Source organism: Poecilia mexicana, unplaced genomic scaffold (assembly GCF_051168715.1).
Source record: "Poecilia mexicana isolate PSO_F unplaced genomic scaffold, ASM5116871v1 scaffold_6, whole genome shotgun sequence".
Taxonomy (NCBI): Eukaryota; Metazoa; Chordata; class Actinopteri; order Cyprinodontiformes; family Poeciliidae; genus Poecilia; species Poecilia mexicana.
In genome coordinates, this window is record NW_028263375.1 from 10,504,698 (window position 1) to 10,520,404 (window position 15,707).

The 15,707-nt window shown below is 39.9% G+C and overlaps 2 protein-coding genes across 3 annotated transcripts; one reads left to right on the forward strand and one right to left on the reverse strand.

The window, feature by feature from the left end:
• Positions 1–5,580: 5,580 nt before the first annotated feature.
• On the forward strand, positions 5,581–10,371 carry best1 (bestrophin 1). Its single transcript, XM_015012146.2, has 9 exons — positions 5,581–5,732; positions 7,136–7,230; positions 7,513–7,746; positions 7,874–8,028; positions 8,118–8,195; positions 8,265–8,417; positions 8,497–8,577; positions 8,666–8,817; positions 8,898–10,371. Exons 1-9 carry the CDS (start codon positions 5,581–5,583, stop codon positions 9,982–9,984), a joined length of 2,187 nt encoding a protein of 728 aa, XP_014867632.2. The 3' UTR covers positions 9,985–10,371.
• A 106-nt stretch (positions 10,372–10,477) lies between these two features.
• fth1b (ferritin, heavy polypeptide 1b) lies at positions 10,478–14,615 on the reverse strand. 2 transcript variants are annotated; one of them, XM_015012162.2, is made up of 5 exons: positions 14,439–14,615; positions 13,110–13,213; positions 12,860–13,006; positions 12,561–12,686; positions 10,478–12,471 (listed from the first exon to the last, which is right to left on the reverse strand). In XM_015012162.2, exons 2-5 carry the CDS (start codon positions 13,209–13,211, stop codon positions 12,313–12,315), a joined length of 534 nt encoding a protein of 177 aa, XP_014867648.1. In that variant the 5' UTR covers positions 13,212–13,213; positions 14,439–14,615; the 3' UTR covers positions 10,478–12,312. The 2 variants fall into 2 exon arrangements, with proteins under 2 accessions (XP_014867648.1, XP_014867649.1); XM_015012163.2 differs by lacking the exon at positions 14,439–14,615 and adding an exon at positions 13,800–13,961.
• Positions 14,616–15,707: the final 1,092 nt, after the last annotated feature.

Here is a 15,707-nt window from a genome sequence, read left to right on the forward strand (position 1 = left end):
GGGCCCATCCCGGCTTCCTCCCTCCACTACGGTCACCGGCTCTGGATCCAGATCTACCAACCTGCAAAAAACACAACATCATAAACTCTTCAGAAAAATACCAACGTAAAAGGGGAATAGAAAACATATGTTGTTGTGTTGAGTACTTGTGCAGAAAGAGATTGCGTTATGCCGTTTCAGAAAGATTTTTATTTACCACCTCCAAACATTTGGCGTCATTAAATTATTTGAAATACAGAAAACTAGCCCTGGTGTTCTTATATCTACAGCCATGGAGTTCAATAATTTGTAGAAACCTTAACTGCTCAAAAAGAGGAACACGTTTTCCCTTACTAACCTACTTACGTCAACGGATAATATACAACAGTTGCTGGGATGTCTGGTATAAAGATGTGTAAAAAGCTGTAATATAAATTCTATTTTTGTTGCAGTGGCATATTCTCACACTGAACGTTGAGCACATTTATTTAGACGGGGATTATTTAAACAAAATTATTGCCACAATTACTCCTCGGAGTTCATAAAAAATAAACAGAGCTGAAGTTTTTATATGTATACTTTAAACTGATTGGCGTATTTAATTAGAAAGCCATGACTTCCTGTTTCCCTGAGAAATAACAATGACGTGATACAGAGGCGCAGTTCTCTCAGTTTTTTAAAATACGAGATACACAAAAACACAACCTTCTTCAAGGTTCTGATTGGAGGAAATTTTTTCAGAAAATTTCAACGTTTTCCTTTAATATGTCTCCATTCAGTGCGACAGTATTCTCCTGACCTTAAACAACCTACAATACAATCTTGGAGTGTGAGTGCTCTTGTGACAGACGTCTGATTATTGCTCCCTCTCCTCATCTCACTCTTCTCAGAGTCAGCGCTAATAAGATCGTTAACACCCATAACTCGTTTTCCTTTCATTGTTGGACTAATGGGTCTTTTATGGCGTGATTCTGCTCCAGTAACAGTTTGTACAGCCTGATATCGTCCATTGCACAGTGTGATAAATCCCGACTTTATCAAGCTGAAAAGGTTTGACTTGTTCTAGTGCTTTACACTTTTTGAAACTGAACAGTTTGAACAGATATGTAATGATCAGAAGATTGGGACAGGAACAGAAACTTCTGTAGATTCAACTATCAAAGAGTTAATTAAAAAGATTAAAGTAATTGGAATAGTGACAAATGAGGCTAGATCAGAAATCTGGTTCATCTCACCACCAAGCACAATGATGAAAATGGTAGGGAGATTATAGAAAAGCTTTAAAAGGTTATATTGGGCCACCTAGTCTCCATTAAAAGTTATATATTTTAGGACATTTGTGCATATCCGAGACAAAATGAGAGAGTTGCACATGTTTTACATTGTGATTACATAACTGAACCGATATGTTTAAATACTCATACCCTAGAATGAAAAACACGGTTTATATTTACATGAATTTTGAATGTTCTACAGTTTTATTTCTGTCATTTGGCTGCCAGCTTCTTGTGACAGTAAATAAAACTCACTCAGAGCACATTTCACACCATCTGTGAGTTTGCATCTTCAATAGGAACTCTTTGTTCCAGCTTTAAGAATCAAAAACTTAAAACTCATTTTCAGACCACTGATTATGCTTCAGCTGTTGTGCCCTCAAAAACAAAACAGAAAAGGAAAAAGGGGATTTTGTATCCCAGGCTGCAGTTTCAAATGTTCACATTGAGAAGGTATGCATATATAAAATATAATTTATCTCCTTCTCCCCCTGCCCCCTCATTCCTTCTGAATAGTGCATGCATACTGGGATGATCAAGGTTCTGGAGTTTTCAGCGTTTTTCTGCATCAGAACCAGCAACATTATTTTTGTTGTGATATCACTGAGATAACTGTAATCTACTCCTAGAATGATTGTAATTCTGAGTTTAATAAGAAAATGTGCCTTTCATGACTTCAATAAATATCACTCATTGTCTGAGGTTACAATCTATCACGTTTAATTAGAATCAACTGGCCTAAATAGGGATTTAGAGCAAAAATAAATTCAGAATAAAGGGTAATATGAAGTTTTCAGATAATGCACAATTTTTCCATGCAGTGGACTGCAATGAAAAATAGCCGTTTGTTTGTTACAATTGATGTTTATGTACAAAGTCCCTATAAAAATAACTGAATTAAATTAAATGGGATTTGGGGATTTTTTTTTAAATACAAAATGACAATTGTCATTTGTGTGGGGAAGAAAAATACACCAACACCATGATTTCCTTAGAGGTGTGAGAGCAACAAAGTGAATCTCATTTGGTGGCAATGTGAACTGACCTGGAGCAACTTCAGCGTTTACAGCACCGTAACCGTCTTAATGTTTAACCTGAACACATGATTGCATCATGCATGTATCATTTGAGTATCTGGATTTCTTTTCAGCATTTTTGAAGTGTTCTTTAGATGAAACAGCCTGGATTGACATATAACCCATTGAATTTTCTGACATGTTCTAGCTTTAATATCTGGCGTCCTTTCCCCCAGCCTCGGACCAAAGAGGAACCCCGAACCATAGTTTGGAAAACTTTGATTTTGCATTCGCAGCCTTTGAATGTCGTGTTCTAGTAATATTTAAATTCCAAGTTTGAGTCAAAGAATGGATCAGTAAGGTTTTGAAGCAGTCTGAGCTAGTTAGCCGTCAGTCCCGATTCTTTAATCTTTAATACCCAGGCAGCCTTACCCTGTCAGAGTCCAGGACAGCAGACAAATACCCCCACTGATGTCCTCACGCGTGTCAGCCTCCCCTTTTCCTCCTTTCCCCCCCACGCTTCTCGTTGTTAGACAAATAAACGGCGGAACAAAGTGAGCTAAGGGTAGCTAGTTTCGCTGAAACTAATCCCAGCCGTTTTAAATCACAGCGGAGGAATGCGGACGCTGACGTCGACAAGAAGAAGAAGAAGAAGAACAAGCAGCAGCAGTGAAGGAGCAGGACACAAAAACAAAAAAAGGCAAAGAAAAACGGCACAGCTGGTTGGCCTTGAATACGTTCCTAGTGTACCGTTCAGCAGGTCCTGTAAAATAATAATAATTTCCTTAGACAGAAAACAACTTTCTCCTCTTCTCCTGCCCTCCTCTCTGGTCACATGACGGCACCTCCACTCCCAGTTTCCCGTCAGACTCATCCCAGCAGACACAGACACTGTCACAGTACAAAACTGCACTTTAGGCGCAGTTTTAAAGCACATTTCAAGTTCAGGATATTTATTGTTTAATGCTAAACTTTAATATCAAGGTGAAAACCACAAACATAAAGAAAAAAAGTGCCATGCAAGGATTACAGAGCCATAAACCGGCTCAAAGACGCTTGATCAATCCTAACTCCATTTGTTTTGTAATAAATGGAGGGAACCATATAGTTGGCACCCTGGGCAAGCATCTCCTTCTGGGGCCCAACACAACAGCATTCGGTGGAAATAAAATCTACTTCAATGTCTAATTATCAGAAATATTAACATATAACCAGAAAGACATAGCCTCATATGGCACTCACTGTCTATCCCACTTTAAAATCACATTTTATTTCAGAAACTTAGATTCCCACGTTTTTCCATTGTGCTAAAAAAAAAAATGCAAGAGATATTGAGGCTGAGGCTGATTCTTCCCTGAGCAAAGTTGTTTCTGATTTGAGGCGTGACGTCATTTTGGTTTAAAATGTTCAACAGTGCATAGCTCTCTACACGTCACTCACTTTGACGCGGCACAGTCTCGCTCTGTTGTGGAACAAACACAACAATAGATTTTTAAGCAGAGCACACCGCCCACCACCTGCTATGTGAAAGCATACCTCTCTTGCTGTACAGCAGGATGTCTTTACAGTGCTTACACAACCTAGTGGCATTTTTTATTTCCACTAACTGAACATCCAAATAACCAACAGAAACTTGAATAATCTTTGTTTATTTATTTATTTTTTGCCCTCCATGTGATGTGCCGCCCTGGGCAGAAAGCCACACCGACCTTATCAAATACTGTCACTGCCATGTTAGTATAGACTTTCAATTTTGGCATTTAAGCAAATAAAAAAAAGTTCCCTTCTGCAGATTTTTTGCCACGGTTTGCTCGGAAAGTGACACTTACTGTCCAACAACACAGCGTTCCTCCGCAGTGACCCTGCTGGACTGGTGTTTGACTGCAGATGTCCCAAAGAAAACTGGAGAGGAGTAGACTGCTATTCCCGACCGGCCTGCCTTCAGGACTTCATATCCTGGGGTGGATGAGGCTGAAGTCGGCGGAGATGAGGAAATACGGACGCTGTGAATTCCCTCGAAAGCATCCATGTGGTTCTCTCTCTTTCCCAAGCAGTCCAAGTGAGAAGCAGCAAGTTTTCCTTTGTGAAGACTTACTTCGGCAAATTGTTGAAACTGAGCTGGATGTACCTGATGTCTGTGGGGTTTTTTAGCACTTGACAGAGAAGAAAGTCAAAAACAATACCTTAAAATCCACACGACAGGGTGAAACACTTTTTTTCTTCACGAGTTATGCTAAAGGAATACATTTTCTTTCAGATAACACTTGTAAAACACTCTAAATCTGCATGTTTGAAATAGTTTTATAACTTAAAGATACAAAGTAAATACTCACCAGCATGATTTCTTGTTGCCAGAGCACAAAATTCTGTAAAACAGCACTTTTCTGCTTAGTTAATCCTGTGAGTTTAACTCACCAAACTCGCAGTACTTCGCCCTGATCTGAGTCTCCTGGTTTGGCAGGAAGGGTTAATCGCTAACCTCTGCTGACCAGTAACAACTCAGCTGTACACATTTCTTCCAGCTGAGGGGGCCGAACTTAGTTTTCACCTGAAGGCTCAAAGCCGCTTCAGTCAAACAAATTATTATCAGTATTTTCTTTAGTATAGTAAACTTTATATGTGTGTGTATGAATTAACAACATGAAAGATATGCTCCTCAGTGTCAGATCATAGCACTCGACATTCATGTCTATTTGTGGCAGCAGTGTGGTGCTCAGATTTGCTCAGATTAGCAGGATCTGGCCTCACAATGCAGCTTTGTTGCACAGACAGATTAACACATCAAGTGACCGGAGGTGTGGGAGAGCCTTGCTTACATTTTCCTTTCCTTCTTTGCCGTTTCCAACATTGTCCCTGGGCTCTGCCGTCCCACGTCTCGAGCAACAACAAGTAGGATGGCCAGGTGTTTTCATTTTCATACTGGTGAGTGCATCAGTCGGTTCTGAGCGTTAAGTAGTAAAACTTTGAAAGGTGAACTTTAAAAGGCAAACTTTGTGGTGTGTTTTAGCAGATTGATTTGAAAAAACATGAAATAAAATCACTTATTTAATGATAGATTGACTAAATAAAATGTGTTTTGTATTAGAGCAATGTATCGGCTCATAATGCAGGTAAATCTTTAGAATAATAAAAGTGTCTGTTCGTTTTTGTAGATTTGTTGCCAGGTTGGGCTTGTGAGTTCCAGTTCAAACACTGAAGCTGAACTCAAGCGAAGCCCAAAAAAAAACAAAGACGCTCCATCCATCGGGTTCTCTCATGTTAGACCACATCCTGCCTGCAGATTGGTCTGGAAGAAGCAGTGAAAGACAGCAATGACAGTGACATACTCTCGGAGAGTTGCTGATGCAGGTTTGGGGACCTTTTTTCACCTGCTGCTGCGATGGAAAGGCAGCATATACAAACTGCTGTACAGAGAGCTCATCATCTTCACTGTGCTCTATTACTTCTTCAGCGTGGTTTACAGGTAATCACTGGAGTCGGTTAATTATTTAAAACCTTCGTTTAGAAAAGAAGGTAGTAGGATTCTGTATAAATGCAGATAAAAGCTCTAATAATGACGTATGATGCTTGGTTATTGAATATGTATGAGAAAGACAAGGAACAAGTACATGTTACTGCAATCTGATGGATTCTGCATAATAATTATTATTAAATATGTAAGAAAATCAGGCGTTTCCTCACACTGACAGCAGCAGTTTGTTTTTTTAATCCATTTTAGAAACAGGTTGAGCTTTTTTTTATTTCTCTTAATGTAGATGTGCTATCTTAAAATATATTTCTGTGTATGTGTATATACTGTATTTCTGTTCTAATATGTAATCATCAAATAAAAATACAAGTTTATTTTTAGTTGGACACAAAAATATTTAGAATCAACTTATAAGTTGTTCCAAATTTGTAAATAGACAGTCTAAGAAGAAGTGACATGAAAAATGTTCCACGGAAGAGTGGGCCAAATTTCCTCCATAACATAAAAGAATAGTCAGTCAGATTGAGTAAAGGGTAATGTGGGAAATAAAATCATCTCTTTAAAATAGTTTGTTTTTTGCTTTTACTCACCTTATCTTTGACTTAAAAATTTGTTTGAAATGTAGAAATGTACATATGAGAAAAGAAAAGCAAATAAGTCTGTAAAGGGGTAAATGCAGATCCACAGGATCGTACTTTGACACATATTTACAGGCATTCAGTCAACACTGGTCTTTTAGCAAAACATTTCAGGGTTACGGAAAAAACATCAGTCAAGGATATTTTGAAGCGCCTCTGGGTGAACAGTCCCTGCAGGTTTAAGGATTAAGAGGCCTTGAACCGGCCTGAACGTAAATCGAGTGAATATCTTTCCTAAATCTCAATAGTCAGTCATTTCATAAGCTGGTTCAGACATTGTTCTGAACAATTGAGGGCAGTTAATAGTTTTATTATTAAGCATAGAGCTTAGACAACAGTCAATATTAGGTAAAGTTTCAGATGTAAGAGACGTTTTGGCTTACATTTCTAAAAACATTCCTGACAAAATAGGAGGATTATGTAGAGAAAAAAAAGCTTGTTTGCGACCACTTCCTATGTTGCTACTTGTGTAAATCTCTTCAAAGGAAAATTATGTTTGACAGAAGCAGTAAGCCCCTTATGAGAGTTTCAGCACACAAACTGAGAACCACTGACAAGAAACTGAAATTAAATTTGAAAAGATATTCTGCAGGACTGTTCATATCAAAAAAGGTCATGGGTTCAAATCCTAGTTAAGGACTTTCTATGTGGAGCTGGCATGGGTGGATTCTCTCCACAGTCCAAAAACACACATGTTGGGGTAACTGGTCAGACCCTCACGGCTTATGAATGAACTTAGTTTTTTTTTTTTTTCACCAGGTTTCTACTAAGCAGTGAGCAGAAGAGGCTGTTTGAGAAGCTGTCGATATATTGTGATCGCTATGCAGAACTCATCCCTGTGTCGTTTGTGTTGGGTGAGTTTTGGTGGTTTTAAAGGTGAACTGTTGTGCTTCCTTGAACAGGTGAGGGGCAGAGACATTACATTTGGGAAATTTGTAAAACGGTTCATGTTCCAGACACCAAAAAACATTAACTTATTGCCAAAAAGTGGCTGAGTTTTTTTTACATACTAGGTCTGTTTTTAGAAGTAACAGAGATCCAATTGGAAGTGCAAAAAAATGCAAAATGTGAATTTTGCATAATACAGCCCTTTGAAACTGTGATTCTTATCTGATGTTAATTAAATTTTTTAACAGGTTTCTATGTGACTCTGGTTGTTTCCCGTTGGTGGGGTCAGTTTGAGAACATACCCTGGCCAGACCGTTTGGCAGCACTAGTAGGAGGCCATGTCCGTGGGACCGATGACACTGCCAGGCTGACCCGAAGAACACTGATGCGCTACGTCAACCTCTCAGGAGTTCTGATCTACCGCTCTGTCAGCACTGCCGTCTACAAGAGGTTTCCAACCACTGAGCATTTGGTGCAGGCAGGTACGGCATGGCAGTGAAATCCAATAGCTTACAAATGAAAGCCATCCAACGCGCCTTTATACCATAAAAGAACACAGTCTTTTATCATGAAGGTCACACACCTTCATGATATGGTTCTTCCTTTCAGGTTTGATGACCTCAGAGGAACTGAGGCACCTGGAGGATCTACCTTCACCCCATAACAAGTTCTGGGTGCCCTGCACATGGTTCGTCAACTTGGCTTTGAGAGCCCGGACTGAGGGTCGCATCAACAATGATGTGGCCCTCACAGCCATTCTCACTGTAGGTCATCAGCCTGTTGGCGAGACGTGAAGTAACTTATAAACATCCTTCATTTTAACTGGACCAATTTTGTTTTATTTTCCATTCAGGAGCTGAACAGCCTGAGGGCAAAGTGTATGAAGTTGTACGGTTATGACTGGATTAGCCTGCCTCTCGTCTACACTCAGGTTGGTGGGATTTATTTTCTACAATAACAGGTGTAGCAGTTAAGCAAATGACTGATGCCTTTCAATTAGGTGGCAACAGTTGCGGTCTACAGCTTCTTTCTGGCTTGTCTGATCGGCCGACAGTTCCTGGATCCTGCTCAGGGATATTCGGGACATGATGTGGATTTCTACCTGCCGGTTTTTACCCTGCTGCAGTTTTTTTTCTATGTTGGCTGGCTGAAGGTGAGGCAAAGCTAAAAGCTTATTATCACTTCTGACTTTCAGCTTTCAATAACATGATCTTTTGTTTTGATGGTCTCAGGTGGCTGAGCAACTCATAAACCCTTTTGGTGAAGACGATGATGACTTTGAAACAAACTGGCTAGTTGATCGGAACCTGCAGGTGCAAACTATTTCCCAGCTGTGTTTTAAATCTAAAGGACAGCTGCTGTTAGGGTGTTTGACTTGTGGAGGTTTCCGTTGTGTCTCAGGTGTCTCTTTTGTCTGTGGATGAGATGTACGACAGCTTGCCACTGGTTGAGAGGGACATGTACTGGAATGAGTCGGAGCCCCAACCTCCTTACACTCCTGCCAGTGCTGAACACCGTAAGCCCTCCTTCATGGGTTCGGCTTTAGATATCAGGTAAAGTAATGTGTTTGTTACCTGGAAAACAATCAAAGGATTCATTACAGCTGGGTAATTATGCACTTGATGTCCTCTAGTGTTCCTAAGGAGGAGATGGAGTTCCAGTCCAACTTGGAACAAATCAAAGAACATGAAGAAGCCAACTATACCACTCCACTACTTGGAGGGTTGGGCCGTCTCTTGGGCGTCCAGTCCCCAAACTTTCCTCGCTCGTCCCGGGTGCCTCTGCTGCGCCGCCGCCCTGGAGCTCCACTGAACCGCTTCCCTCTTTACTTGCACCCAGAAGCACCATCGACCCCTACTCAAGCCCGCTACCCTTTGAACCAGGACCGGGATCCGGACTACGCCTTCTCCACTGTTCCCATGTATGAAAGGCCAGGATTTTACAGCTGCCCCCAAACACCAATTCATTGTGTGCCCCCGGCAGTGCCTCGCCCTCGCCATCCCCGGCGGACCCAAAACGATTGGGAACGCAGCTGCAGCTCCATGGCCCCTCCGACTGTGGGCTCCCAGTTACTGGCTCCTGACACACCCAACCATCTCCCACCACCTCCATCTTCTGCATTTCCCTGGTTGTGCGGGGAGGGAGAGTCGCAGAGTGGACCGGCGTTCTCCTTCCCCGACCCAGCACCGGAACTCTGCCCCATATCCAAACTCAGACCAGGACATGGCCTACTGTCCCGACGCCCGCCGCCCCCTCGCCTCACTTTAGACACCCTCCCAGCTGCTGACAGCCAGCCAGGACCCCTGAGTGCTCGGGCAACGGGAGGTGGAGGTGAAAGAGTGTTCTCATTCACTCCCCCCTCTCACACAGCGGCACCAAATCCCTGTAATCCCAACAGTAGCTCCGGCAGCATTAATGCAACAAGCACCAACAGCGCTGCCACAACAGGAAGTCTTTGCAATGGAACAAGCCACAGTGGTTTTAGCAACCATGGAAACTTCACCTCAAATCCGAGGATGAGCAATGGGAGCGGAAGCGCTGGGTCGAGTACCAACATGAACACAGTTTCTACATCTGCGCCTTCACAAGAAGCGAATCAGCAAAACTCAGCCAATGATTCGGGAATCTCATTGACTGAGGGGGATCTGCTGGGAGTTCTGGTGGACGGTGGGATGAATAAGGAAGAGAAAGGGAGCAGGACTGAGGAAAAAACTAACTAATTTGAAGCCTTTTATATATTTGATTCTGGAACTATGTTCAATCAGTGATACAACAAGAAACATTATGGTAAAAAAGGAATTAGCTCTTTGTGACTTGAATTAGTTTGTTGATGCCAAGAGACGTTTTAAGGCCAGCACCCAGTCATGCTGAACATTGAAGTAGCTTATTACATCTCTAATATGAAATCAATATGTATGACACATTGCTGGACTTTGTCAAACCCACATCTACAAATTAAGGACTTTGTGTTAAAGCCTATTTCCTGAATTAGCTCAGATTTGACCTACTTCTTATGCAAAAATCCCCTTAAGTGAACTGACACTGAGCCAGTAAGAAATTTCAAACTTGTACACTTCTACTGAAACCCAAGCTTAACTGTTTATAGCCCTCTTCTTAGCTTTGTGCTAATCTGTATGCTATTAAATTATATATTAAATAACATGCTGTGCTACTTTTATCATTGTTTATTTAAATAAAAATAAACCCCATAAATTATTTGAATATTATTGCTTTATTTTCATAAGACAAGCTTTTTTGTACGTACAACAAGAATATTCAATGCTGTAAAGTAACTACAGGATGCTGTACTCAAACTTTAAAAGTTGTAAAGAAACTGACCAAAAATGAGGAAATTATACCAACAAAACAATGTTTTTCAATAAAGAGCAAAGTTTGGGAAATATACGATGTAAAAGCTACTCAGATTCATGGGTATCCGTCACTTTAAATAATGAAAAGATCAATTTAGAAAAAAATAAAATACTTACTATTTTCACTGTCTATACTGAATACAAATTTATGGCTTTGTTTCTAAGACTGTAATTCAATTCTAAGTGCAGGTTATGGCTTTAATGCTAATGAAAGAAACCAATCCGTCATCGGCTATAAGTGAAACTATTTTACAGTTGGAAAATATGTATATTTTTCAGCAAGTTCTCCTTCACACTGGTCTGAGACCGCACCACATCCTCAACAGTCAGCGGTCCGTATAATGCATGACGCAGTTTAGCAATGTTTCTCCAGACATCCTGGTGGTAGCACAGTATTTACAAATTCTACAGGAAAGAGCCTGGAAGCAGCATTGCTGCTCCCAAAAAACAGAAATCCGCATGACGCTTGTGCAGAAGATTTTTTTATGTATGGTTCTTATAGAATATAAATCCTAGTGTTTTAGAGGCAAACATACCTCAGATATAAACAAGGAGATTGTTGAAAGTTCATGTCCAGAATGAATGGAATGAATTTGCATTGATGTCTAGTGGTATTGTATTTAGATATGGAGGGCGGTGAGAAGGATGAGAAGGCTTTCTGAAGTAATTTTACAATAAAGACAGCACAACTCTAAAAATAAACTCAGTGATTATCAAAAAGTCCATCTTGGGGAGGTTCTGTGTGGATCCTTCACTTGCCAAGTATCTCAGATAAAAATAATTACACTGGTCCACTGAGTTCAGCACAGAAAATCCTTCAAGTTCATTCTCTTGTGCTGTCAGAAAGCTGATGAAAATAAAGTTTGTTCCTCTACATTAAGATTGAAACTGATCATTTAGGACCAGAAACTGCCTACCATTATCGGTAAAATCTACAGATTATGAGGGAAAACCCTAGAGTAGCGGTAATACCTGTGGCAACACCATTCAGTCGGATAGCCAACAATGGAGTAAAAACAACTTCAGCTCTGGAAAAAACGAAGAGCCCACTGCACTGAGCCCCATTGAAAACCTCCTGGTTATTCAACCAAATATTGATTCCTGAACTCTTCCTGAGTTAAAACATTAGTATTGTTGTTTCTAACTGAATATAAACTTGTTTTCTTTGCATTATTTTAGGTCTGGAAGCGCTACATTTTCTGCAAATGCAAAACTTTTGGTTGGAATTTCAGAGACATGTCAGAAGTTCATGAAATAAAAGTACAATGTTAATTTTACTCAAACATGTACCTAAAATCAGAGAAACTGATCATTTTAAGTGGTCTCTTAATTTTTTTCTGGAGTCGTAGTACTAACAACGCAGTACTACGACTGCTATTTAGAGCCACTCATTGCCTCCTCACTACAATGAGGTTTTCTATGATTTGAATGGTTTTGTAAATTCTTGAGAACGTAGGGTGGTCTTAATCCAGGTGTGAAGGTGAACTTTCTTTCCATCATACAACCACTGATAAATGTTACTTTGGCATGATCTAAACTCCAAACGCATATTTATCTAAATCTTGCCACAGAAGGTTGATGCATAAATGGCTATTATGCCACATGACATGATATTTTGAGAAATTTTGACACAGTTCTTCCCCAGAGGTGAAGATTGGCGATGATTTGCTACTCAGTTTAACTGGTTTCCTCCCCCATGGTGTGTTTGTCAAAGAGGTACTCGGCCATCCCATTCTGAGGAGCGCCCATGCGACGCAGGTTTGAGATCCAGTCTGCCAGCTGTTTGATGGATTTCACCTGCTCATCCAGGAAATGTGTTTCTACAAAGTCACACATCTGTATAGGAAGACAAAAGACGTTGTATTGGAAAAATGCCAGATCACAAAGAGAGATCTGAAAGCTTGTTCTGCTTGGCTGTTTCTCACATGAGGATCATTGTGTTCCGCTGCCATTTTCTGCAGGTCCAGCAGGGATTGGTTTACACTCTTCTCTAGCTGCAAAGCACACTCCAAGGCCTCCAGGCCGCTCCCCCACTCGTCTCTATCGGGTTTCTAACACACAAATAATTCATGATGACTCAAACTTGTACGTGTTCAAGAGGACTGGTTTCAACACACAAACGTGAACCACTGGTTGTGAAATTAGGTTTTTACATTCTAAAGATGACCCAACTGCTGACAAGAATAATTTATTTCCACTAATTAGTAAAAGTATCTGTGCATACCTTGATGTCCTGCAGGAATATTCTGCCTCCACGCTTGTTCTGCAGACTCATCAGCTTCTCTGCATGCTCACGCTCCTCTTTCGACTGGGCATTGAAGAATTTAGCAAAATTTTCTAGGGACTTATCATCCCTGTCAAAGTAGTACGCCTTAAAGAAAAGAGAAAACAGGGTAATAAAGTAGCAACATATTTTCCACTTACTGTAACTCTAAAATAATACAGAACAAAAGTGGCTTTTAAGTGTTTCTCACCATTGAGAGATAAACATAGGAGGCATACAGCTCCAAGTTGATCTGTCTGTTGATTGCAGCCTCGCAGTCCTGATGGAAGTTTTGTCGGATTTGGGAAGTCATTTCTATCAAGGTTACAACAATGAATGAGAAAATGACCGTCAACGTGTCTGCAGGTCAAATCCAACACAAAATACACCAGGATACAATAAGAAAAAATTAAACAGTGTCCTTATGAGATGTTGATGATTTAAGGGACTAATCTGAAGAAAAAGGTCACTTATCTTTACCGGTGGCACACACAAGTCTCACACAGACAGACCATAACATTGTTTGCAAACTTTGCATTGTGGTAAAAGCAGTCTGTGTGCAAAAGTATTTACATCCCATGAACTTTGTCACATTATAACCACAACCGTCAATTTATTCCACTGAGATTTTATGTTGCAATCCAACTCAAAGTAGAGCCTGATTGCAAAGTCAGAATTTGTTTTTGTTTTTTTACATCAAAAGTGTGGCATGGATTTACATTCACTCCCAGCACCCCTCTGTCATTCTGAGAATGTATCAGCCTTGCATATTTAGAGCCACTCCTCTTTGCAAAATAACTCAAGCAGTTTGGACAAAAAGCACAGAACATCAGTTTTCAAATCTAACAAAACCTGATCAATGCATGGACATGCATTGATACAAACTTTTGCATGGTTTTACCGTCTTGCAGTAAGGCAGTCTCAAGTTATTCAAAGCCTTTATGGGGTTTTCTTCCAGTATTGTCAAGTAATTTAACTATTTCCACGGTTGCTTCGCCTTAAAAGTTCTCCACAATTTAATCCCCGTCTGTTGTGTTGACGCTGTTTGTTCCCCAATATTCTGCAATAAACCTTTGAGCCCTTTGCAAAGCAGCAGGTTTTATATTTGAGATTAAATTAAGCACAGGTGAACTCCATATTCTAATTAGATAGAATATGGAGTTGCATAAAATTTTATGAAGAGGTAGCGGAGTGTCGGGGTATAAATGCACCACGAAACCTTTACCTTCTACTTCGCCTTAAAGGTCTACTTCTTTTAAAATCCCAATATAATGGTTACAACAGTCACTTCACATATTTTATTGCACATTTAGATGCATCCGTATTGATCCAAACATTGCCTGCATCTGTTAACAAACCGCTTATCAACTATTAATAAACCTTTATGGGATGGTTTCTATCTTAAACTTGCAGCTGGTAAATCATTGATTTCAAATCATGTTCATAAATCTCGCAGAAAAGCCCAGCATTAACTTATGCTAGCTAAACAATGCGAAGCTAACCCGCCATGAGCTGTTAATAGGAGCATAAATAAACCTACCTGTTTGGAATATTTTCAACCCTTTTTCACTTTAGTAATAATTACTGGCAGAATGGCAGTTCAATATGTTTAATATTAAAGGTTTAAGAGATACACGCCACCTGAATGTTACTCAAAGTCACCGCACCGTTTTGCAGAGGCGCCCACCACGTAAACACGTCAGGAGGTGGAGTATGTTGCGTTCACTGACAGTAGGAACTAAGCGACACTAATGAAAGTAGCATTGAGTTAATTCAGCATTTTTCCCTTAATGTGAAAGCTTTGCAGAATAATGTAAAGCGTCACCCTAAAATGTTTTAGATCAGATTCTAATATCAAAGGCAACCTCAATCAGTGATGTTCTCTTAATTTATTTGAGGTGAAGACGCCACTAAAACCAGTCATAAATTATTTCCACATGTATAAACAGTATAGTGATTACAGTCTTTTGGTTGAATTTTACAAACTAGACAAGTAAAATCAACAAAATCAGCATGAAGTTTGTTATAAGAAAATAAAAATAAAAACAGACCAGGCACTATAACTTCCAGATATTTAAGTAGGAGATCAAAACCCCTATATCAAGGTGTTAATAATTATTAGGCAGCTTCTTTTCCTCAGGCAAAATTGGCCAAAAGAAATTGAGAGATTTAAGTGATTGAAAAGTACAAAATTACAAAAAAAAAAAACTCTTAGAGGGACAGAGCACTCTTGGATTGCTAATATATTGGGGCGTGATCACAGAAATATCAAACGTTTTGCTGCAAATAGTTAACAGGGTCACAAGAAACATGCTGACAAAAAAAAAAAAAAAAATCGTTAATTAACCACCAAAGATTTGAGAAGACTCAAATGTGATCAGGTGCTTGCAAGGTGGAAGAAGAGTTCTGGTGCAGGCTGGTGTTACAGATGAGCTAGTTGGACTTTTTGGAGTTGAAAATCAACTCCCAAACGTACTGCTAGTTTTTAGAAGACACTTTCTTCACGGAGTGGTGCAGGAAAAAGTCTACATCTTTCCTGATTTTTATGCAGGGTAACGTTCCATAGGATCCATCAAAGTATTCCACTATATGCAATTTCTTGCACACCACCAACTTTGGTGGGTTGGCTTCTAAAAAGCCAATTAATTTGACAGAAGAATCATAGCAGCGTGACTACACTAGGCCTTTGCAGCGATTTCACTGCTTGGGCCTAAAAATGCAACCAGGCAAAACAACTTTCCACATCCCCAATACAGCATGTGTTTTTTTCCCTACATTACTAACTCAAACTAGCACTAAATCATATTTC

Coding starts and splice junctions, on each gene's coding strand:
- best1 (XM_015012146.2), top strand. CDS start 5,581: ATGACAGTGACATACTCTCGGAGAGTTGCTGATGCAGGTTTGGGGACC. Junction 7,747..7,873: donor TGAGCATTTGGTGCAGGCAG/GTACGGCATGGC, acceptor TCTTCCTTTCAG/GTTTGATGACCTCAGAGGAA. Junction 8,196..8,264: donor TGCCTCTCGTCTACACTCAG/GTTGGTGGGATT, acceptor CCTTTCAATTAG/GTGGCAACAGTTGCGGTCTA.
- fth1b (XM_015012162.2), bottom strand. CDS start 13,211: ATGACTTCCCAAATCCGACAAAACTTCCATCAGGACTGCGAGGCTGCA. Junction 13,007..13,109: donor CCTATGTTTATCTCTCAATG/GTGAGAAACACT, acceptor CTTTTCTTTAAG/GCGTACTACTTTGACAGGGA. Junction 12,472..12,560: donor CGGAACACAATGATCCTCAT/GTGAGAAACAGC, acceptor CTTCCTATACAG/ATGTGTGACTTTGTAGAAAC.